A 25,569-nucleotide genomic window follows, 5' to 3' on the forward strand; every position below is an offset into this window, starting at 1 on the left:
CTAATCAGCAACTCCTCCTTTTTGACGTAGGGTGTTTTTTTCTGTATCCTACTGCCACGATCTGCACATAAGTGCGGCATTTATCAGCAATACCATTTTTGGCGTAGTTTTTTTTTTATACTGAATGTTAAAAAAAACTTAAAAAACACTACGTTGACTAAAGTTTTACACTACACCACTACATACCCCATATACCAATTTCTATATAAAAATGGCCCCCAGGAGGGCGTTTTCGGTGTCGGACGCGTACACTATTATTGCCTCCGACACCAAAACAGCCAGTGAGGATGAATGGGGGGATCCTTCTTTCCTCCATTCATCCTCATCCTCATTATCCAGACACGTGTCTGGGGGTAGCGTAGCATACGCTGCCCCCCAGACACGTCTTTTCCGCCTCTGGATCAACACAGGTTGAATTTGATGAACACCTGTCATTTTCAACCTTATAAACTAATAATTGGCCTAATACCCCCAAATAAATTAGAATTGTCCTCTTTCCCCAGCTAAATAGGTATGGCCGCCATTCCCATTAGAGGATGCCATGATGCAATTACAAAGCCTCTGTGCGGCCAGGACAGTAGAAACCCCCCACAAGTGACCCCATTCTGGAAACTACACCCCATAAGGAATCTAACAAGGGGGGGAAGCGGGGATATGGCCCCCTGGTGACGGACACATTTGGGACATGGAAAAAAAAAAAAAAAAGGTATTTTTTATTTTCACGGCACATGTTCTACATATGTGCCTGTTACCAGTGGGGTCCATATGCTCACTGCACCCCTTGTTAGATTCCTTATGGGGTATAATTTCCAGAATGGGGTCACTTGTGGGGGGGTTTCTACTGTCCTGGCAGCACAGGAGCTTTGTAATTGCGACATGGCCTCCATCCTCCATTCCAGCCTCTAAATGGTGCTCTGTCCTTTTGGTGGATTGCCCTGTGCCCATATGGCACATTATGTCCACATGTGTGGTATTTTCGTACTCAGGGGAAATTACTCTACACGCTTTGCATTTATTTTCTTTTTTAACCCCTTGTGGAAATGGAAAAAAAATCAAGGCTAGACCAACATTTAGTGTAATTTTTTTTTAATAATTTTTACTCTAAATCATTGATCTTGTCTTGATTGTCTCATTTTAACAAGGGGCTGAAAGATAAAAAAAACAAAATGTGTAGAGCAATTTCTCCTGAGTACGGAAATACCCCACATGTGGACAAAGTGCCATGCGAGTGCAGGGTAAGCTTCCAAAGGGAAGGAGCGCTATTTGGTTTTTTGAGGCTTTTAAAAGGCCCCTGTGTAGCCAAAACAGTTGAAACCCCCCACAAGTGACCCTATTATGGAAACTACACCCCTCAAGAAATGTAACAAGGGGTGTAGTGAGCATATGGACCCCACTGGTGACTGGCACAAATGTGGAACAATGTGGCGTGAAAATGAAATATTACATTTTTTACACTATAATGTTGGTCTAGCCTTGAATTTATAATTTTCAAAAGGGGTTAAAAGAGAAAAAAAAAAAACACACAAAATGTGTAGAGAATTTTTCCCCGAGTCCGTAAATACCCCACATGTGGACATAAAGCGCCATGTGGGCGCAGGGCAAGCCTCCGAAGGGAAGGAGCGCCATTTGGATTTTGGAGGTTTGATTTAGCTAGAATGGATGATGAACGCCATGCCCTCGTGCTTCCAAGACACAAGTGACCCCATTCTGGAAACTACACCCCTCAGGGAATCTAACAAGGGGTGCAGTGAGGATATGGACCCCTTGATGACGGGCACATTTGTGCCGTGAAAGTGAAAATTTTCACTTTCACGTCACATTTTTCCACATTTGTGCCAGTCACCAATGGGGTCCATATGCTCACCGCACCTTTAGTTAGATTCCTTAAGGGGTGTAGTTTCCAGAATGGGGTCACTTGTGGGGGGTTTCCAGTGTTTTGGCAGCACAAGGGCTCTGAAATCCATTCCAGTGAAATCCAGCTTCCAAAAGCCAATTGGCGCACCTTCCCTTTGGAGGCTCACCCTGCACCCGCTTGGCACTTTATGTCCACATGTGGGGTATTTCTGTACTCTGGAGAAACTGCGCTACATATCCTGTGTTTTTTTTCCCTTTTATCCCTTTGTGAAAATGAAAAATTGAAGGCTAGAACAACATTTTAGTGTAAAAAATACTTTTTTTCACGCCAAATTGTTCGGAAAATCTGTGAAGCACCTGAGGGGTCCAGATGCTCACCGCACCCCTTGTTACATTCCTTGAGGGGTGCAGTTTTTTAAATGGTGTCCCTTTAGGGGTGTTTAGATTTTGGCACCCCAGAGCCTCTGCCAACCTGAAGTGGTACGGTCAAAAATGACCATATATAACAGAGCCATTGAAATTCACTAGGCGCTCCTTTGTATCTGAGGCTTGTGGTTGCGTCAAATAGCGCAATAGGGCCACATATGGGGTATTTCTATAAACTGCTGAAACGGGGCAATAAATATTGGGGTGCATTTCTCTGGTAATAGGTTTATAATTATGAAAAATATTGGATTACAATAAAATCTCTGCACAGAAAATTAAAATTTTCAAATTTCTTACACACTTAGGGGGAGATTTATCAAAGGGTGTAAAATTTAGACTGGTGCAAACTGGCCACACCAACCAATCACAGCTCAGCTTTCTGCTCTGGTGAAAGGAGAGAGTAGCTGTGACTGGTTGCTGTGGCCAGTTTGCACCAGTCTAAATTTTACACCCTTTGATAAATATCCCCCTTAGTTTTTATTTCTGTGACTGCCCTAAAGGGTTAAAACACTTTCTGGATGTGCTTTTGCAGAGTTTTGGGGGTACAGTTTCTGAAATGGGATGCTTTGTGGGGCTTTCTAACATACAGTCCTCTCAAATACACTTTAAGGCTAGGTTCACACGATGTAACTGTGCGGCTGTATTTTTTATGCAGCTGTAAATGTGCGGGTGAAACTCCGGCCGTGGGAAAAAATAGACATGCGGCTCAAAACATACGGTCATTTACTTGGAAATCTGGTTCAACTAAAAATAACAAATAAAATCTTAAGAAAGTGATGCAAACACCTCTGGATGCATCTGGGAAAGCAGGGAACACCGTTTACATGAATCGCTATTACCGGGGTTTGCGATCCTCTGCACTATAGCCGATGTCTCTCATGGTTAATATATTGAATTAATAAAACACATTTTCTTTGTAATAAAGTCCCTTTCGTTGTTCAATAATTAAATGTAAACGATTCCATCATTTTGCAATTAAATATACTGTTAAAATAAATATATATATATAAATAAATGTATATTTATATATATATTTATTTTTTGACAGTATATTTAATTGCACAATGATGGATTTGTTACAATTAAATTATTGAACAAAGAAACTATTTATTTCAACGAAAATGTGTTTTATTAATTAAATATTAATTAGTACAGGAAGCTCCATAAGCCGTTAATTCATATTCCCGGCAATAGAGCTTTCTGTATTAAATCATCACTTTACTTTAATTAAAACATCAAATGTTTCTTCTAATTATGTTATGACAATAGCATTATTAGAAGAAAAACATTTAGAATTATATGTGCGCTCAGCTAATTGGCTGTTATGCTGAGCGCACATATAATGAGCCGGTCCGCAGTACAGTGACTTCATTGTGCTGCGGACCAGCGAAGAGGACACATCGGGGTGAGTATAGAGCTCTCCCCACCCCCTCCCCAGCACTGCACCCCTCCCAGCAAGGAAGGGGGGTCACTTAACCCCTTCCTTGCTGGGATGGGTGCAGTCTGACATCAGCCTGGCCCCCAGGCGGTTAAAGGGGATGCAATACATCCTCCCTTAACCCCTTGGGGGCCAGACTGTAAGCAGCGATCTGTAAAGATGCTGCATACTGTAAGGAGCACAACACCGCTCACAATGATGGGTGTTGTGCTCCTGTTTGTGTTTTTTTTTTGTGTGTTTCTCCCTTTTTGTTTTTCAGATATCGGTATCCTGGGGATTACGTCGGATTCCATGGACTACGTCGATGACCAGCGGTTGTTGTTTTAATTTTTTTAATAAAATGGTCAATGAGGGGTGTGGGGGTGTTTTTATTTGAATAAAAAAATTTTTTAAACTTGTGCCTTGCCTTTATTTCTTTACTTTATAGACTTAGTAGTGGAAGCCGTCTAATAGACGGAATCCATTACTAAGTCGGGGCCTAGTGTTAGCCGGTATAAAATGGCTAACACTAACCCCCTATTATTACCCCAGTACCCAATGCCACCAGGGGTACTGGGAAGAGCCGGGTGCCAGTGGTCCCGGAGCGTCAGAATTGGCGCTCCTGGACCGGGCGGCAGCAGGCTGGTAAGATTTAGGCTGGGGAGGGCCTAAACCAATGGATCTTCCCACCCTGGTGTTACCAGGCTGCTGTCGTTTGATTTTTAACCCGGCTGGTTATAAAAATAGGGGGGACCCTATGCGTTTTTTTTTTAATTATTTATTTATTTATTTAAAAAAAAACTCGCATAGGGTCCCCCCTATTTTTATAACCAGCCGGGTTAAAAACCAAACGACAGCAGCCTGGTAACACCAGGGTGGGAAGAGCCATTGGTTTAGGCCCTCCCCAGCCTAAATCTTACCAGCCTGCTGCCGCCCGGTCCAGGAGCGCCAATTCTGACGCTCCGGGACCACTGGCACCCGGCTCTTCCCAGTACCCCTGGTGGCATTGGGTACTGGGGTAATAATAGGGGGTTAGTGTTAGCCATTTTATACCGGCTAACACTAGGCACCGACTTAGTAATGGATTCAGTCTATTAGACGGCTTCCACTATTAAGTCTATAAAGTAAAGAAATAAAGACAAGACACGAGTTAAATTTTTTTTTAACACCCCCACACCCCTCATCGACCATTTTATTAAAAAAATTAAAACAACAACCGCTGTCACGTAGTCCATGGAATTCGACGTAATCCCCAGGATACCGATATCTGAAAAACAAAAAGGGAGAAACACACAAAACAAACACAAACAGGAGCACAACTGTGAGCGGTGTTGTGCTCCTTACAGTATGCAGCATCTTTACAGATCGCTGCTTACAGTCTGGCCCCCAAGGGGTTAAGGGAGGATGTATTGCATCCCCCTTAACCCCCTGGGGGCCAGACTGATGTCAGACTGCACCCATCCCAGCAAGGAAGGTGTTAAGTGACCCCCCTTCCTTGCTGGGAGGGGTGCAGTGCTGGGGAGGGGGTGGGGAGAGCTCTATACTCACCCCGATGTGTCCTCTTCGCTGGTCCGCAGCACAATGAAGTCACTGTAGTGCGGACCGGCTCATTATATGTGCGCTCAGCCAATCAGCTGAACGCACATATAATTCTAAATGTTTCTTCTAATAATGCTATTGTCATAACATAATTAGAAGAAACATTTGATGTTTTAATTAAAGTTAAGTGATGATTAGTGCAGAATGGTCTATTGCCGGGAATATGAATTAACGGCTTATGGAGCTTCCTGTACTAATTAATATTTAATTAATAAAACACATTTTCGTGGAAATAAATTCAGTTTCGGTGTTCAATAATTTAATTCTAACGAATCCATCATTGTGCACTTAAATATACTGTCAAAAAATAAATATATAGATAAATATACATTTATTTATATATCTATTTATTTTAACAGTATATTTAATTGCAAAATGATGGATTCATTAGAAATAAATTATTGAACAACGAAAGTGTCTTTATTACAAAGAAAATGTGTTTTAGTAATTTAATATATTAACTATTAGAGGCATCGGCATTCGGCATCATTACCGGCTATTTTTGAAGTACTCCGTACGGACCGCCTGTCAATCCTCGGCCGCATGTCCAGCCGCAAACAATGGTCTTGTTCATTTTTTACGGGTCCATTTACGATAGGGCCGTAGATTCAGACATAGTGTGCACTGTGCAGCCGCATATCCTATACTTCCAAGCATACACACGAACCACCAAAAATACCGCCGCACAATTACAGCCGCAAATACAGCCGCACAGTTACAGCGTCTGAACCTAGCCTAAACCTGAACAGGTCCCTAAAAATATCTGATTTTGAAATTTTACTGAAAATTTGGAAATTTGCTGCTAATGTTTTACACTTTCTATGGTCTAAAAAAAATGAAATATAGTTTAATAAATGCCGCCAACAAAGTAGACATGTTGCTAATGCTATTTAATATATAATTTATGTGGTAAATCCATTCTGTATGAGCAGAAAAGTTTTAAAGTTGGAAAAATGCATTTTTTCACAATTTTTCACGTTTTTTTTTCTTTATAAAGATTCCTTATAAGTATCGACTTCAATTTACAAGAAATGTGAAGTACCATATGTCACAAGAAAACAATCTCAGAATCAGCCGGATAGGTAAAAGCATCCCGAAGTTATTAATGAATAAAGTGACAGGTCATATTTATAAAATTTGCTCCGGTCCTTAAGGCCATTTCAGGCTCGGTCCTTAAGGGGTTAAGGACAGTGTTTGTTAAAGGAGAAGTACGCAATTTTTTCTCCCAGAGCTGTGTGAGCTGTGGCTGCTGGAGAGGATGATGGCAGAGGAATGTTCATTGTCCCTCTAGTGCCCTGTGTCCCTCAGTGTCCCCCTGCCATCATCCTCTCCAGCAGCCACAGCCCGCACAGCTCTGGGAGTCAGGTCGTGACATTACCATTTTATCCAGAAAGTGAAGCCTTGACGTAGTAGTAAGTGCAGGGAAAAAAAGCACTTTATGTGCATTTCCCGTAATAAGTGTATATTGGTGATTTGTTTAACTTTTGGGGGGCAATACAATACTTTAATAAAAATTTTCCTCACGGCACTGGGTGGTAAATTAACTCCGCTGCAGCCTATGCCCGATGCTGCAGCGACGTTAATTTAGGCTGTGTCATCCGCGGCGGGTGCCGGGGACCCGCCGCAACTCTCAGCTCCAGAACACTGTAGATACTGTGTTCACGACCGCAGCATCTATAAGGCTTCAGACAGAATTCTCCCTCTACAGAGGGAGAATTCTCTGTCCGCTTTCCATCTGGCCTCTGAGAAGTGCCTCAGGCTTCCGGTATCCTTGTTAACATGCCGGGGATAAACATATCTATCCTAAGATAATAAAAAGGAAAATACTAAAATGGCAGACTAGATTGACCCAGTGGTCTTTTTCTGCCAACAATCTACTTTTCTATGTTTCTAAATGCCACAAAAAGCCAATGTGTAAATAGGATCCATTTACCCCCAAAACACACCCAAAAAAACATAATAATGAGAAAATTAGGTACTTACCATGTATTGTGGGAAACAGGCTTGCGCATAAATTATGGTACAAATTTTTGTCTTGACTCATCTCAAATACTTTTTCCCATTCTTGAACAGTCATTTGATTCTTTATACTTTCTGCTGTTTGGTCTTCCTCTCTCATATCTTTGCCACCAAACTGCAAAAAGACAAACATTTGATGGGTATGACTATGTAAATATAGGTTTAAAAAAATTTCACATTCTGGGTTTTAAAATGCTTACTAGAGATAAGCGCAACTCTGCATGCTCATCTGTAATGCTTACCCTTGGGTTTGTAGCTCCCACATGACATGCTAGAAATGCGAGTCTGTAAGATAAGTCTCTTACTCCCAAGGCTTTTAAACCCTGAACTCCTTCAGCATTAAATCCTTCCCCACCTGTGACTTTGGCACCTGTCTCCATTCGTGCATCTAGAAACAAAAGTTGAATTTCATTTTTTTTATAGACTATATACACACACACCAAAAAAAAAAAAAAAAAAAAAGTGGTCTCCAGAGATTAGTTTTTAAACTTAAATTGTGTCAAAAAGTTATGATTTGTAAGTGCCTGACAGCGCTCTCTGCTGCCACCTCTGTCTGCAACAGGAACTGTCCAATTCACGAGAGGTTTTCTTTGTTTATTTGCTACTGTTCTGGACAATTCCTGTCATGAACAGAGGTGGCAGCAAAAAGCACTGTCAGGCTGGAAAGAATCTACCACCTCCAGTATTTATCGCCTGCTATATACCATGCTGGAAGACTTGAGACTTTAAATCAACTGGTATCATTAAGATATACAAATTGTAAATTCGTAAATTCTATTTTAAAGACTTTTTCCTGGCGTACCCCTTTAAACTACTACCTACACCATCTGTAAATACTCTGTATAAGAGGGAATGGAAATTTGCCATCGGCACAAAGAATATTTCTGTACCCCAAAATAAAGAGATTCCTGCATACACATTTGGAATTGTATTTATATTTAAGAAAATTCATACTCCTTTTTATAAAAAATTCAAAATAGCTGACTACAAACTCCAATTACACTGAAAACATTTGTACTCTAACCTAGCACACTTCACTCTAGTACTTTTTTTTGGGGGGGGGGGGGGCGCAAGTTGTGGTCATGGACCCCTAAAAATACCTTAGGCTAAGTCCATACTATGTTTTTGCAAATATTTTTATTTTTTTTTTCAAAAATAAGATGAAAAACCTGTGGAAAAAACAGATGCAGTCGTGTGCATCAGTTTTTTAATTAAATTCCATTATAAAAAAAAAAGGATCAAAATGCATTTTTTTTTTTTAAACGTACACAAAAGTAACGTCAGCCACGTTTTTGTGCACGTTAAAAAAACTGATGCGTTTTGATCCTTTTTAACAATGGAAGTCAACAGAAAAACGGATGCACACAACTGCATTTGTTTTTTCCATCCATTTTACATTCATTATTTTGCAAAGACTGATGAAAAAAAAAGGATTTAAAAAACCTAGTGTGGAGCCAACCTTACCTGTGCAAGAGCTCACCACAGAAGTCATGCCCCTTGTTTGCCAGCACAATTCTGCCTGCCTTAAACTTCACTAGATGACCAATACAACAACCCCTGTATTAGTTAATTTTCCCTCATTATTGCAAGTGGTTCTACGGAAAACAAAAGGGGAAAGTTAGCAGCCCTGTTAAGTTTTTATAAATTATAAACCCTTATATTTAGGAATGGGAATGAAGTTGCTCTCATTCCAGGACCTCCTGGGCACCTTGTCAGTCTATACTTCCTGATCCTTCTTGGTGTGACATGTGACAGCAGCAAACAGTCGTCACTAGCTATAGCCAATTTGCAGCTCTAGGTCTACAATATTTTTTTGTTTTATTGGTCCAAAGTATCTATATAAAAAAAAACAACAAAAAAAAAAAACTGTTTTCTGATTGTCTCCTGCACAGTGTACAAAGTAGTTGAAAGCAGTTAAATGTGCCATAAATTGGAATCAAACAGGTTTTTAAATTACTTCAGGTTTGTTTACGCATTAACAGCAAATAAGAATAAGTCTTGCTCAAATAAAATAGAATCTATAAAACATACCTCCTACTGATAATGCAGAAACATCAGGTACAACAATCAATGTGCCTGTGAAATCACAGCGATCTCCCGCCATTGCAGTTTCAACAGCTTCTGCACGGAGAATAACTTCTACGCTGCGTGGAATAGCACCACGTGGCAATTCTGCCTGAGTTTCTTGAATTCTCACCTAAGAAAAACAGACTATTATGACATCCACAAGCTAAAATGGAATTAATAGATTAGACTCTAGAGGTCACCATTTACCTAGTGCTCTAAAATAATTTAACACTGACCGCAAAATCCCCCCCCGTTCCACCCCTCCACACGCCCTCCCACCATACCCGGCAGAAAGTTCAGTTTTGCGAATAAAATATTCGCAATAAACGGCACTTTCCGCCGAAAATCAAAGATACGCCAGATGATACATGTCCCCCATTGTCTTTATCCACTCTTCCATATATTTCCAAAAAGTTTGTTCAGTGACAATAGCTTTCGCACTTACATTTTACAACATTTACATGGGGCCTCACTCATGACCAATTAAAAAGTTGGTGTAGCTCACTCAACCTTAGGGAGCCAAGGTCAAGTAGGAATCCACAAAAGTTAATTGTACAAAAAAATGTAGTGTCCCAGTACTGTTGGTCCACTAAGTCTTTATTTCACCTGGGTAAAGTGCCTGGTTAAAGTATTGCCCTAGAAGGGGATACTTGTCCCCACTAGGTGTCCCTCTGTCTTTTTTATAAGTCTTTTTTATGAGCACAGCTGACGCAGTTCATCGGTTAGGCCAGACACAGCATGGCAGTGAGCACAAAGAGAACCATTAAAAGTGAGTGAGGAAGCAGCATAATGTTGTTTGGTTATGTTTCATGACGGATGGTAATGAACTAGACCGGGTATATTTAGCATATGGAGACTGTATGGGATAAGATGTGGATAATTGAAGTTTTTTAAACAGGATTTCCTGTACTTTCCTGTGAGAGTCTAACACTGCATAGTGTTGTGTAGCGTTACTAAAGGCCCTATTCCACGGAACGATTATCAGCCATATTTGGCCGATGTCGGCTGATAATTGTCTTGTGGAATAGGAGGCAACGATCAGTCGACATGAACGATGGGTGAAAGACATGTTGAAAGACAAAACTACTTATATAGCAGCCGCAGCTCCGTGTAATAGGAGTGGTGGTAGCAGACTGCTGCTATATCCTATGGGCTGCCCGGACGATCAGCGATCACCCGGGCAGCCCCCCTGCAGCTTCCCCAGGCCCTCCCCGGACTCACCCGCTTGCTGTTGCCGTGTGGAATAGCGGCGGCAGTGAGCGGGGAACAAGGAGCAAATGAGCGCTAATAGCACTTGTTCGCTCTTCTCAGTCGGCCCGTGTAATATGGCCTTAAGAAGGAAGACTGTGTGCTGTCTTGCATCCTACCCATGCGGGGTTCTAGCAGAGGGCCAGGGCCCAGTGAGGACCACTATAGAAAGCTGTCTAGCCTGCGTCCTTCCTCTACAATGTCCAACACGAAAGACCTGTGCACTTCCTACACCCATGTGACTTCCTTCCTCAGTACATCTAACGTGCGCTGTGAGTGGTTGAAGAGTGCGAACAGAAGTAGTAAAGAGATGATAGGAGAGAAGAAGAAAAGATTCTAATTGGTCCGCAGATCCATGTGACATACAAATAAACAAAAACCCTTTACAAACTTCAGCCGTGCAGCATCTGAATACACATCTAATACGGCAACATCTAGTGGCGAAACTTTAGTACTACTTTAATCACCACTTAAGTGTATTCAATAGCAACACCCATGGTAGGATACCACATGGAGAAGTGCAGAAATGGTTCTTATGGCTTGAGAAAGGCTTTTTGTTGTTTCATAAGCCGAAACACGTTGCCAAATAAAGTTGATTTTGTTACTACCTGTGGAGGCTACACGTGTTGGAAACCGCATTAGGTAACTAGCGAATGTGACATGCTTACACGCAGGCATCTGGGCTATTTGATGTAAAGGGGATTTGGAGAATCTGTCGGTTCTTGGACTCATTGTGGAACCTTGGATTTACCCTCTGATGTTGGTTGGTAGGGATACCCCTTAGGAAAAGCTGTGGTGCTTTTGCTGAGCTAACAGTAGAGTCGTGCCTGTCTAGAGCACAACTTGGTAAGGTGAGTGCACACTACTTTGCACAATAATCTATTTATCAGTGATATTCCACAAGAAGGCACCCTCCGCTTCTATTTCTCTTTCATATAATAAATTTGGCATATTTAACCTCTTAAGGACCCATGACGTACCGGCACGTCATGGATCACTGTCACTTAAGGACCCATGACGTACCGGTACGCGGGTCCTTTAAGAGAGCGCCGCGGACCGGCCGCATGCGATCGGGAGAGATGGCCTGCAGAAATACACTGCAGGCCATCTCTCCCTGTCAGCATGGGGGGGTTGTTAACCCCCCCCCCATGCCGACGATCGCCGCTATTGGCTTATCAGTTCAGATCAGCCAATAGCGGCGATCGGAACCTTTCCGGGTCATCGGTGACCCGATGACCCGGAAAAAATGGCGGTCGGTGCTGTCCAGAGACGGCACCAACCGCCATTACTGTAAAGAGTAATGGTGGCCAGGTACCACCGGCCCGGTCGCCGTGAACGGCCGGCCGCTAACGGCCGGCCGTTCACGGCGATCAAAGTCCCCAAAAGTTATAAATACCTGCTCCGGACCCCTCAGCTAGGTAGCTGAGGGGTCCAGAGCAGGTATTGGTACATTACTCACCTGTCCCGGGGTCCTGATCGGCGTCTTCCGGGTTTGCGGCGTCCTCGTGGTCTCGTTCGGGTCTTTGGCTTCTTCCATGACGTCACGTTTGGCTATTTTCGGCTCCAGCGTCGGGTTTTCGGGATTTTCCGCTCTGCTGCCCTCTAGCGGCTGATATGTGTAATACACTTATCAGCAGCTACAGGGATGTTCAGTGTGTAATAAAGTATTTTTTTTTTTTTCAATTTTTTTTTTCTATTTTCCGCACCCTATCGCCGCTGAGTGGTGATCAGCATCGCACGAAAGTGCGCTGCTAATCAGCAACTCCTCCTTTTGGCGTAGGGTGTTTTTTTTCTCTATCCTACTGCCACGGTCTGCTGATAAGTGCCGCACATAAGTGCGGCATTTATCAGCAACACCATTTTTGCCGTAGTTTTTTTTTTTTTTTATACTTACTGTAAAAAAACACGTAAAAAACACTACATTACACCACACTACACTACATTGAATAAAGTTTGACACTACACCACTACATACCCCATATACCAATCCCTATATAAAAGTGGCCCCCGGCGTGTTTTCGGCGTCAGAGGGATACGTTATTATTGCCTCCGACACCGAAACAGCCAGTGAGGATGAATAGGGGGGATCCTTCGTTCCTCCATTCATCCTCATCCTCCAATGACATATCTGGGGGTAGCGTAGCGTACGCTGCCCCCCAGACACGTCTTTTCCGCCAGTACCGTCCCAATAAGAGATCACGGTATGGCGTAAAATTCTACTAACTCTGTGAGCGTACCTCTGGGTACTCTTACAGATTTAGGGTACGTGCACACTGCGGAATGGCGAAGGATAACCCTTTGTGCATTCCGCAGCTGGCACCCACCGGCGGACTGATGCGGGCGCGCGTCTCCACCCGTGTCATAGACTCCATTCTATGCACGGGTGGATTCGATCGTCTGTCCAAAGAATGAATACGTTGGACAGAGAGCGGAATCCGCCCGTGCATAGAATGGAGTCTATGACACGGACGGAGACGCGCGCCCGCATCAGTCCGCCGGTGGGTGCCAACTGCGGAATGCACGAAGGGTTATCCTTCGCCATTCCGCAGTGTGCACGTGCCCTTAGAGTGTATGTAGGAAGGGACACCCGAATCCAGCCCCCAGATGCCCCCCCCCCCCCATCCTCGGAACAAGTGGGAAGATCGTCCGGGAACTGATCTTCCCACTGCTGGATAAAGGTCACCACCTGTACGGGGATAACTTTTATACCAGCGCCCCCTCTTCCGGTCCCTCGCTGCCCTGTAGCTTGCGGCACGATCCGAAAATATCAGAAGTAGTAATAAAGCCCTAATATTTAGCAGCCATGGAGCGGACCCAGCGCTTCTGGATATGAAGGACCCCGTATCGCACCAGGACAACATTTTCCAGGTGACGTCCCCCACACTGGAAAACAGGAGACCCCAGAAGAAGTGCAGAGTGTGGGGTAACAGGGGGATCAGGAAGGACACCATTTTCCAGTGTGACACCTGTACTGATCCCCCCGGCCTCTGCATACTGGATCGCTCCAAGGCGCACCACACGTCACTGGGGTTTTACATTATCTAAATTCTGTCCCTTATTCCTATTTCAGGGGTCACGTTGATCCAGGGATTATTCTGATCGCCATTATGGAGTCGGGAAGGAATTTTTCCCCTGTGATGAGGCTACTGTCGTTTGCCTTACAAGGGTTTTTTTTGCCTTCCTCTGGATCAACACAGGTTGAATTTGATGGACACCTGTCATTTCCAACCTTATAAAATAATAATTGGCCTAATACCCCCAAATAAATTAGAATTGTCCCTTTTCCCCAGCTAAGTAGGTATGGCCGCCATTGCCATTAGAGGAGGCCATGATGCAATTATAAACCCTCTGTGCGGCCAGGACAGTAGAAACCCCCCACAAGTGACCCCATTCTGGAAACTACACCCCATAAGGAATCTAACAAGGGGGGCAGTGAGGATATGGACCCCACTGGTAACAGGCACATGTGTAGAACATGTGCCGTGAAAATAAAAAATACCATTTTTTTTCATTTTCACGTCCCAAATGTGGCCGTCACTAGGGGGCCATATACCCGCTGCCCCCCTTGTTAGATTCCTTATGGGGTGTAGTTTCCAGAATGGGGTCACTTGTGGGGGGTTTCTACTGTCCTGGCAGCACAGGAGCTTTGTAATTGCGACATGGCCTCCATCCACCATTCCAGCCTCTAAATGGCGCTCTGTCCCTTTGGTGGCTTGCCCTGTGCCCATATGGCACATTATGCCCACATGTGGGGTATTTTCGTACTCCGGGGAAACTACCCTACACGTTTTGTGTTCACTTTCTTTTTTAACCCCTTGTGGAAATGGAAAAAAATCAAGGCTAGACCAACATTTAGTGTAATTTTTTTTTAAATTTTTACTCTAAATCATTAATCTTGTCATGATTTTTTCATTTTCACAAGGGGCTAAAAGGTAAAAAAAAAAAACACTAAATGTGTAGCACAATTTCTCCTGAGTACGGAAATACCCCACATGTGGACATAAAGCGCCATGCGGGCGCAGGGTAAGCCTCCAAAGGGAAGGAGCGCCATTTGGTTTTTTGAGGCTGGATTTGCCTGGATTGGATTTCGAGGGGCCATGTTGCATTTAAAAGGCCATTGTGTTGCCAAGACAGTTGAAACCCCCCACAAGTGACCCCATTATGGAAACTACACCCCTCAAGGAATGTAACAAGGGGTGTAGTGAGCATATGGACCCCACTGGTGACGGGCACAAATGTGGAACAATGTGGCGTGAAAATGAAATATTACATTTTTTACACTATAATGTTGGTCTAGCCTTGAATTTATCATTTTCACAAGGGGTTAAAAGAGAAAAAAAACCACAATGTTTAGAGCAATTTCCCCCGAGTCCGTAAATACCCCACATGTGGACATAAAGCGCCATGTGGGCGCAGGGCAAGCCTCCCAAGGGAAGGAGCGCCATTTGGATTTTGGAGGTTGGATTTGGCTAGAATGGATTATGAACGCCATGTCGCATTTACAGAGCCCTTGTGCTGCCAAGACAGTGGAAACCCCCCACAAGTGACCCCATTCTGGAAACTAAACCCCTCAAGGAATCTAACAAGGGGTGTAGTGAGCAAATGGACCACTTGATGATGGGCACATTTGTGCCGTGAAAGTGAAAAAATGAAATTTTTCACTTTCACGTCACATTGTTCCACATTTGTGCGCGTCACCAGTGGGGTCCATATGCTCACTGCCCCCCTTGTTATATTCCTTGAGGGGTTTAGTTTCCAGAATGGGGTCAGTTGTGGAGGGTTTCCAGTGTTTTGGCAGCACGAGGGCTCTGTAAATGCGACATGGCCCTTGAAATCCATTCCAGTGAAATCCAGCTTCCAAACGCTCCTTCCCTTTGGAGGCTCGTCCTGCGCCCGTTTGGCACTTTATGTCCACATGTGGGGTATTTCCGTACTCGGGAGAAACTGCGCTACACTTTGTGTCTTTTTTTTCCTTTTATCCCTTTGTGAAAATGAAAAATTGAAGGCTAGAACAACGTTTTAGTGTAAAAAATACTTTTGTCTTTTTTCACGCCACATTGTTCGGAAAATTTAAAATTACTAACCGGTAATTTCTTTTCTTTGAGCCCATGACGGCACCCCTGGAGAGGTCCACCTCCTTTCCCTATTGGACAGGAAACAGGATGCAGGGAATCCCTGGATCTTTAAAAGAAGTAACCTTCCCTCCTCTCGTCAGTATTTAGCAAGGACCTAGGAGCGAAGCTCACAACACACAAAAAAAATATAGAAATGCACACTTTTTTTTTTTGTGTTTTGTATGTCTTTTTTTTTATTTTTTTTTTTTTATATACAATATATACAAGGGCGGGATTTAGGCGGGGTGCCGTCATGGGCTCAAAGAAAAGAAATTACCGGTTAGTAATTTTAAATTTTCTCTTTTCGCCCTATGACGGCACCACTGGAGAGTAGAATAGGAATATGGCCGCCTAGGGGGGGACTACAGCTTGTAAAACTCTGCGACCAAAGGTCAGATCCTCAGTAGATGATAGTTGTAATCTGTAATGTCTGAAAAAATTATGTGGGGTGCTCCATGTTGCTGCTCTGCAAATTTGGTCGATGGAAACTGCTGCCCTCTTCGCCCATGAGGTAGCTACTGCTCTAGTTGAATGAGCTCCAAACCCCACTGGCGTTATCATGTCTTTAGCCCTGTAACACTCTCCAATCGCTTGTTTGACCCATCTGGCTATTGTTTGTGTAGAGGCTGCTCTACCCCTATATTTCCCTTGGAAGGATATCAGTAAGTTATTACTTAAGCGCCATTCTTCTGTGACTTTTAAATAATGTCAAATAACGTCAAGACTATGAAAAGATGTCTCTTGTTCATTAGATGGTGTGCTGCAAAATGATGCTAACACTACCTCCTGAGATCTATGAAAGTCAGTGACTACCTTTGGTAAGAAGGCTGGGTCAGGTGATAGGACCACCCTGTCATCTCTAATGGTCATATAGGGAGTCTGTATAGAGAAAGCCCTAATCTCGCTAACCCTTCTGGCTGACGTTATGGCTAGGAGAAAGGCTAACTTATATGATAGAAATTTAATATGGCTTTCTGCTAATGGCTCAAAGGGCTTAGTGGTGAGGCCATTTAACACTAGATTGAGATCCCAGGGAGGAATCTTAGACTTGACAGTGGGACACAACCTGCTGGCTGCTTTAACGAACCTCTTAATCCATGGATGGTCCGCCAGTTTATAATCGTAGAGGGCAGAGAGTGCCAAGATCTGTACTTTAATAGTGCTGGGTCTAAGGTTTTTATTTAGACCTTCCTGAAGAAACTGTAGAATTAAAGGAATGTCCGGGGCAGCCAGTACATTTATCGGTTTATTTACAAATCTGCAAAATGTTTTCCAAGTGCGTAAGTATATCATCGAGGTAACTCTCTTTCTGCTGGCAAGCAAGGTGGTGATGACTTCAGAAGAAAGGCCTCTATCAGCAGTTGCCTTTCAAATGCCAGGCAGTCATGTGAAGATTGTGAGCTTGTGGATGGAAGACTGGGCCCTGGCTGAGGAGATCTGCTCTGTCTGGTAGTATCCAAGGAGCCGTCAGGGACATTTTTCTGAGCCAGGTAAACCAGACCCTTCTTGGCCAAAAGGGTGCTATCAGTATGACATGGGCGCTGTCCTGTCTGATCTTCCTGACCACTCTCGGAATTAGTCTGATGGGAGGGAACGCATAAAGAAGGCCCCTGTTCCACGGTTGGGCTAACGCATCCAGTGCTATGGGCTTGTCGGCAGGGCAGAGGGAGAAGAACTTGGGAATCTTCCTGTTTGCTCGAGAGGCAAACAGGTCTATTTCTGGTGTTCCCCATAGTCTGGAGATCTGGTAAAAAACTTCCTGTGAAAGTTCCCACTCTCCCTGATTTAGAGAGTGTCGGCTGAGGAAATCTGCTTTTACATTGTCTACCCCCCTTAAGTGAAGTGCTGACAGGGATAGGCAATGTGGTCCTATTAATCTGAAAAGAAAATGAGTTACCCTCATGAGCTGTGGTGACCTTGTGCCTCCCTGGTGGTTGACATATGCCACTGCCGCCCTGTTGTCTGATAAGATTCTCACATTTTTGTTTCTTTTTAGTGGAAGAGCCTGGGATAAGGAGAAGAATATTGCTCTCAACTCTCACGTTTTGTGGGTACCTGGCATCCTCTGGAGACCATTGGCCCTGGAAGACCTGGGAATCTGCATGGGCTCCCCATCCCCGAGGACTGGCGTCCGTGGTGATGGTCACAACTTCTTCTAAGCTCCAAGGAAGTCCCTTGGAGAGATGATTTCTTTGTGTCCACCAGGAAAGAGATCTGAGTGTCTGTGGAGATAGAAGGAAGGGCAAATCAAGAGATTCAACCGCACCGTCCCATTCACCAAGAATTTGAGACTGGAACACCCTAGAGTGATATTGTGCCCAGGGAACCGCAGGAATACAGGAAGTGAATAGACCCAAAAGTGACATAGCCTTCCTGAAAGTAGTCTGAGGGTTATCCAAAAGTTCCTGAGTTTTAGCGCAATTGTTGGAAATTTTGTTTTCGGGTAAAAAGGATCTTTTGGATCTAGAATCCAGACAGATCCCCAAGAACTGGCAATACTGAGAGGGTATTTTGTTGGATTTGTCATCATTAATTTCCCAACCTAATTTAACCAGGATGTCCTCTACTACTTTGATCTGGGTCTGTAGTGAATCAGCGGAGTTACTCACCAGCAAAAAATCATCTAGATAGGGAATGATTATTATGTCTTGTTCCCTTATGTGTGCCATCACTTCTGCCATTACTTTAGTAAACACTCTAGGGGCCTGTGAGATACCAAAGGGTAACGCCTGGTACTGAAAATGACATACTGAATCCAGCATCTTTACGGCCACCCTTAAGAACCTCTGATGGTCTGGGTAAATGGGGATATGGTAATAAGCGTCCCTCAAATCTAACGTGGCCATGTAACAATTCTGGGAGAGATTTAGGATGGCAGTGGCAACAGATTCCATCTTAAACCTTTCATAAGTAAGAACCTTATTGAGCGGTTTAAGATTGATGATGGTTCTATAAGAACCATTGGGCTTTTTTACCAGGAACAAGGTGGAATAAAACCCTCTACCATACTCTGCTTCTGGGACCGGGATCAGAACTTTTTTATCCAGTAAGGACTGAACTTCTAGTGTGAGGGCTATCTGTTTTTCAGGCTCTGATGATAGATCTGTAACCACAAATCTTACCCCTGGGGAGGACAAAAATGAAATCTTTAAACCATGTTTTATTATATCCAGTACAACCGTGCTATTAGAAATGCTACACCACTGTGACCAAGACGCCCTCCCACAGGGACCTGGCGTCATTGTGTAGGTTTTTTAGGGTTATCTGTATTCTTAAAGAGGAACCCCTTGGTTTTTTTCGTGGGTCTCCACTCTTTTTTATTAGTGTTAGAGCTCCTCTGTGTGTTCCTACCTTTTCCCTTGAAGGGACGAGTAGATTGTTGCGGTATCAGGGGGAACCCCTTCTTCCTGTCTGATGCTTTCTCTAATATATTGTCCAGAGCTGTACCGAAAAGCAAGTTACCTTCGCAGGGGACCCCACATAACTTAGATCTTGAAGTGACGTCCCCTTTCCACTCTTTAAGCCACATGGATCTGCGAGCAGAGTTAGATACCGCGGCTGAACGAGCGGAAAGCTTCAGGGCGTCAGCTGAAGCCTCAGAAACGAAAGACATGGCTTTTTCCAAGGTTTCAAATGGTTTAAGGAGTTCGTCAACAGGTGTCCCTTTACTAATCATCTCCTTAAGTTCAGACAACCAAACCTCTAGGGCTCTTGAGACTGAAGTGGCTGCCACTAAAGGTTTAAACAAGGCAGTAGATGCCTCCCAATCCTTTTTTAAATAAATCTCTGCTCGTCTGTCCATTGGGTCTTTCAGAGAGGCACAGTCCTCAAATGGTAGAGCATTCTGTTTGAATATCTTGGCTATAGGAGGATCTATTTTGGGGGCCACGCCCCAAGTGCTAGATTCCTCTTGGTCAAATGGATATTTCCTTTTGAACTGTAAGAGAAATAACACAAGGTGGTAGGTGTAAATCGTATGATATTCAAAAAGAAATTGTATATATACACCAGACAAGACAGCACTTACAGCGGCTGGTATAAAGAATTTTCTATCTGGGTTAGACCATTCATGTTTGATGAGAGTCTTGATGTTCTGATGAATAGGGAAGACTGGACGTTTTTTAGGAGCCAAACCGCCAAACATTCTATCCTGTATGGTCTGAGGTTCTGGAGTCTCCTCTATGCCCATAGTCTATCTTACGGCCTTGATTAAGGTATCCACAAAATCTACCGTAGGTGATGGCTCAGACACTACTTCCTCCACCTCCAAGCCCGACTGCCCCATATCCTCTGCCTCTGTGCCGAGACTCTGGTCCTCCTCTTCTCCTAAAGAGGACGGAGGATGAGACACAGATCTGACCAACTAGGTCCAGGTTGTTCAAGATCAATAATCGGAAAAACGGCTGGAGCTGACATAGGAAGAGGCAGAGCTGGAGCCGGTATAGGGGCTAACGGAGGGGCTGGTGTTGTAGGAGGCTGAGCCTGAAAAGGCATAGAAGCCTGAAATTAAGCAGAAGAAAGAAAAATATGTCTATATATCTAAAAAAAAAAACTTTTTTTTTTTTTTTTTAAAACCTACCCTAATTTCCTTTTTTATGATGTTCTTCATGTTACGAACAAAAGATGGTCCCTGGTCTTCCAGAACTCTATTCATACAGCTACCACAAAGAAGCTTATTGTAGGAGATACTTAATCGTTTTCTACAGGTTGGACATTCTTTACTCTTAGAGCGAGTCTTACTGGATGACCCTTCCTAAAATTGATAAGACATTAAAAACTTTAGAGAAGGAAAAAACATAAAATTGATTGGGGAACTTCCCCTCTTACCCACTCCATACCTTTGGAACCTGAGTTGCAGGAGGAGTAGATTCAGTAATTTCAGCGCTCTCACCCTCCATGATGATCGTATCAAGATCCAGGAGGTCAGATACTTCGGTATAGCACCAGGTAGCTGCTTCACAAGGGAGAGCAGCTCAAGCACCCAGGATTGAGCACTGACCTGGCGTCTATCATGGCACCTTTTTTAAATCTGGCACCGAAATCCCATGTGACCGGCTGGCTCCGCCCCCACGCCGTGCACTGACCCGGCGTCACCCTCCCGGCGCTCCACCTGAGCAGGCACAGACCCTGGAAGTTGCCGAACACGGCCGGCAGAGCTACCCCCTCCCCCGTACTTCGGGCTACTCATGCCGCAGCGCGCGCGGGCGCAGCGCTGCAGACTGGAGCTCCAGCCGCACCGAGGAGGGCCAGGGGAGGTCCGGGGACCCGTCTTCCGGAGGTGTCGGGGGGAAGCCAGACTAGGAGGCTGCTCCATAAACGGAGCCTGACGCCGCCGGGAAGCCGTAAGTTTTAATCCGGTAACCCCCAGTCACTCTCTCTTTAATCCAGGGTAGGGAAGGGAGAGTCCCTTCCAGCTCCTGCTCCCTTGGGACAGGAAACAGAAACTGACGAGAGGAGGGAAGGTTACTTCTTTTAAAGATCCAGGGATTCCCTGCATCCTGTTTCCTGTCCAATAGGGAAAGGAGGTGGACCTCTCCAGGGGTGCCGTCATAGGGCGAAAAGAGAAAATCTGTGAAGCCCCTGTGGGGTCCAGATGCTCACTGCACCCCTAGTTACATTCCTTGAGGGGTGTAGTTTTCTGAATGGTGTCCCTTTAGGGGTGTTTTTTAGGTTTTGGCACCCCAGAGCCTCTGCCAACCTGAAGTGGTACAGTCAGAAATGACCAAATATAATGGAGCCATTGAAATTCACTAGGCGCTCCTTTGTATCTGAGGCTTGTGGTTGCGTCAAATAGCGCAATAGGGCCACATATGGGGTATTTCTATAAACTGCAGAAACTGGGCAATAATTATTGGGGTGCATTTCTCTGGTAATAGGTTCATAATTATGAAAAATATTGGATTACAATAAAATCTCTGCACAGAAAATTAAAATTTTCAAATTTCTTACACACTTAGCTTTTATTTCTGTGACTCCCCTAAAGGGTTAAAACACTTTCTGGATATGCTTTTGCAGAGTTTGGGGGGTGCAGTTTCTGAAATGGGGTGCTTCGTGGGGCTAACACACAGTCCCCTCAAATACACTTTAAACCTGAACAGGTCCCTAAAAATATCTGATTTTGAAATTACCGAAAATTTGGAAATTTGCTGCTAATGTTTTACGCTTTCTATTGTTTAAAAAAAATGAAAGATAGTTTAATAAATGCCACCAACATAAAATAGACATGTTGCTAATGCTATTTAATATATAATTCATGTGATATAACCATTTTCTGTATAAGCAGAAAAGTTTTTAAAGTTGGAGAAATGCATTTTTTCACAATTTTTCACGCTATTTTGTTTTTTTTCATAAAGATTTGTTATAAGTATCGACTCCAATTTACTAGAAATGTGAAGTACAATATGTCACGAGAAAACAATCTCAGAATCAGCCGGATAGGTAAAAGCATCCCGAAGTTATTAATGAATAAAGTGACACTGGTCATATTCATAAAATTTACTCTGGTCCTTAAGGCCATTTCAGGCCCGGTCCTTAAGGGGTTAAAGTGTAACTCATGTTTTTTTTTATTGCAGAAATCAGTAGTATAAGCGATTTTAAGAAACTCTGTAATAGGTTTCATCAGCCAAAAAAGCCTCCTTCTGTACTCAAGAAGCAATCTCCCTGCCTCCCCCCCTGACTTCTTATCTGTGCATTATCAGGCAAATCAGTCTTCATTACAGAGAAGCCAGTGAAGACGGGCTCTGCTCTCTCCATTGTAAGCCTATGAAGGGGGGAGGGGCTGAGGGAGATGAGGGAGCAGGAAGAGGTGACATGAAGGTCAGCTGTTTGTAGACTCTCTGGGCACCTAAAACGCAGGAATCAGGTTTCAGACAGGTCAGTGCTTATCTATGAATGTACTGAGAAAAGATTAGAGTGTGTTGTGCTTTGCAGAAATCCTCTGTGCTCAGTCACTCCTAACAGCCCCTTCTCTCTCCATAGCCACATAATGGACAGAGAAATCCTGCTTCTTTTGCAGTGAGGGTGGGGGCTGGGAGATTGCTTTTTTAGTCCAGAAGTTAACTCTTTCAGTACATAAAACTTATTACAGAGTTTCTTAAAATCGCTTGAACTGTTGATATTTAATGTTTTCAAAAAAATGACCCTGAAATGACGGTTACGCTTTAATGTTTCCATTAGGGAAAATTGCAAGCTAGAAAAGTGAAGGCCCAATTAATATTTTCCTCTCATATTTTCCATGAGAAACTACAGTTCACCCATTCTAGTCTCTCTCTTGGGATCTTGACTTTTTTTCTTTTCCAGTAATGCCCAATTTCTGACCTGGAAGTTTCTAAATGGCACATCCCCCCCCCCCCCCTCCAATCTTGTTGAATAGATGTTCCTTTATAAACAAAGCTGGGAGAGTATGCAACATCTCATGGTTGTTGACAAGGGGGAAAAAAATACCTTCTGAAAATCAACAAATCTGGACTTGTTTGTGTCCAGTGTAAATCTGCGACGGTTGGCACAAACTGGATTTTTACATATGGTTGGTTGTGTATATTTGAACTGTTGTTCCACATCTTTTACGACAGACTGACAGTCCATACATAGAAAAGTGCCACTGACAAGTTCTGGATGAACTGGATGAGTCCTCACAACTTGTCCACTAATACGTAGCAAAGTTCCAATTTTTAAAGAACTTAGTTCTCGTATCCTAGTGACAAAATATATAAGGGGATAAAAAAAAAAAAAAAACAACCTTTAGCAAATTTTCATTTAGGCACATTTTAGATTCTTAACTTATTCGCAAAATAAAATCTTACTTTTGTCGAGCAGGAAAGTCTGAGAATGCAACATAGAACTCTTTATTTACTGGTACATTTCCAATTTGTCTAACAAAGTTTCTAACAGCTCGGCAGAGATGGGGATATACTCTGTTAGAGAATGAGGAGTAAAACAGTACAATGTGTTACTTACCAGATTATATATTTACCAGTAATTAGGACATTTTTATTTTCTTTTAATATACAGTTCTATAACTGGAATCTACCCACAATTGTGCTAAAATTCAACATACACTGATTAATAATATTTTATATATTTTATTATAAATGCCCTTAGTTGGGAACTCAACACGTGTGCAACAATCCTCCGGTCTATTTCGCCAAGTGCGTGGCCTGGGAGAAACTGTAAACATGGTATGCGGCCCTTGTCAGCAACTGCATAAGCACACCAGTAATGACCAGAGCAAGCAGGCCAGCTGAAAATATTCATGGCAAAGAGGAAGGAGGAGGCGGCCCAAAACTCAAATTACTATTCCTCTTTGACTCTTTAACCTCTTAAGGACATATGCCATACTCGTACGGCATATGTCCGGAATATGAGCTCAAAGGGGGGCCGCACCGCGACCCTGCTCTAAACTGTCACGATCCTGACTGCCAACTGCAGGGCGGGACCGCGGCTATTAGCGCGTTAGGTGCAGCTGTCAAACAAAATTGTACGTAGTGTGTGGATGATGGTGCATAGTGGATGGATGAGGGGCCTGCTGAGGTTCTGTCACCCATAGGCCCACAAAAACCTGGAGCCGGCCCTGGTTGTACTCATGTACTAAAAGTCCAAACTACATTTTATAAAATGTATTAAAAACAAAACCACAGTAAACTATGTAATATAACTGACTAGGATGAGATAGCTGCTGGCAATAAAATATTTAAATGAAGAAAATCATTATCTTAAAATATCTATTCACACGTATCTGAAACAAGAAATAAGGTGCTACCAGTGACGCCGCAATGATGAGGCGACCTGAGTCGTCTGCCTCAGGCGGCGCCACCAGCTGTCATCATGGGGGCGGCAGTGGCATAGCTATTGGGGTTGCAGCGGTCGCCATGGCGATCGGGCCCCTACGCTAGGGGGGCCCGCACGACCCCCCTTGCCACTTGTCTCTAAGCATCCCAAGAAGCTGCGGTCGCGACCTCTCCGGCAGACGTGATCATGTGACGTCATCACGCCTGCCGGAAGTCCCGTCCCTGCGGCTCGCAAGATGGAGCCCGAAGAGGAGGAAGAGCTGCTGCCTGTAGCCACAGCGCGGATTAGGTGAGTAGGATGTTTGTTTTTATGGGGGCCCCTCTGGGGGCATTATTAGCTCATGGGGGCATTATTAGTATATGGGGGCCCCTCTGGGGGCATTATTAGTATATGGGGGCCCCTCTGGGGGCATTATTAGTATATGGGGGCATTATTAGCTCATGGGGGCCCCTCTGGGGGCATTATTAGCTCATGGGGGCCCCTCTGGGGGCATTATTAGCTCATGGGGGCCCCTCTGGGGGCATTATTAGCTCATGGGGGCCCCTCTGGGGGCATTATTAGCTCATGGGGGCCCCTCTGGGGGCATTATTAGCTCATGGGGGCCCCTCTGGGGGCATTATTAGCTCATGGGGGCCCCTCTGGGGGCATTATTAGCTCATGGGGGCCCCTCTGGGGGCATTATTAGCTCATGGGGGCACAGCAGGGAATCCTACATACAGGGGGCACCCCACATAGCGCAGTTACTTTGGGAGCCTACAGGAGGGAGAAAGGAAAGGAAGTTGTTAGAAATGTGCGGAGACTAAATTGTTTGTCTCGCAGGTTCTGAAAAGGTGAAACGTATCTGGAAGGAATCAGCATGAAGGTCTGGGCCGGATGGAGAGGAAAAGGGAAAGTGACGCCTCAGATCAAAGAAGAATACAATGATTAGACAATGACACAGTACAGTCCATTAATTATAGGGGGCAGTAGTGCAGTACATGAGGTGGAGGCAGTGACAGGGCATTAGAACATGGTGGCACATTAGAGTAATTGGATATA

At 43.9% G+C, this 25,569-nt stretch overlaps 1 protein-coding gene across 2 annotated transcripts in view; it reads right to left on the reverse strand.

The window, feature by feature from the left end:
• LOC138784709 (maternal DNA replication licensing factor mcm6) overlaps positions 1-25,569 on the reverse strand; it is a 105,077-nt gene that overhangs the window by 73,829 nt on the left and 5,679 nt on the right. For both annotated transcript variants that reach the window (XM_069960367.1, XM_069960366.1), the window contains exons 3-7: positions 23,547-23,657; positions 23,188-23,437; positions 9,347-9,512; positions 7,558-7,703; positions 7,280-7,430 (exon numbers count right to left, since the gene is read on the reverse strand). In XM_069960367.1, coding sequence (XP_069816468.1) covers positions 7,280-7,430; positions 7,558-7,703; positions 9,347-9,512; positions 23,188-23,437; positions 23,547-23,657 — 824 coding nt within the window. The remainder of the gene's footprint in view (positions 1-7,279; positions 7,431-7,557; positions 7,704-9,346; positions 9,513-23,187; positions 23,438-23,546; positions 23,658-25,569) is intronic.

The sequence above is a fragment of the Dendropsophus ebraccatus genome, chromosome 2 (genome assembly GCF_027789765.1).
Source record: "Dendropsophus ebraccatus isolate aDenEbr1 chromosome 2, aDenEbr1.pat, whole genome shotgun sequence".
NCBI lineage: Eukaryota > Metazoa > Chordata > Amphibia > Anura > Hylidae > Dendropsophus > Dendropsophus ebraccatus.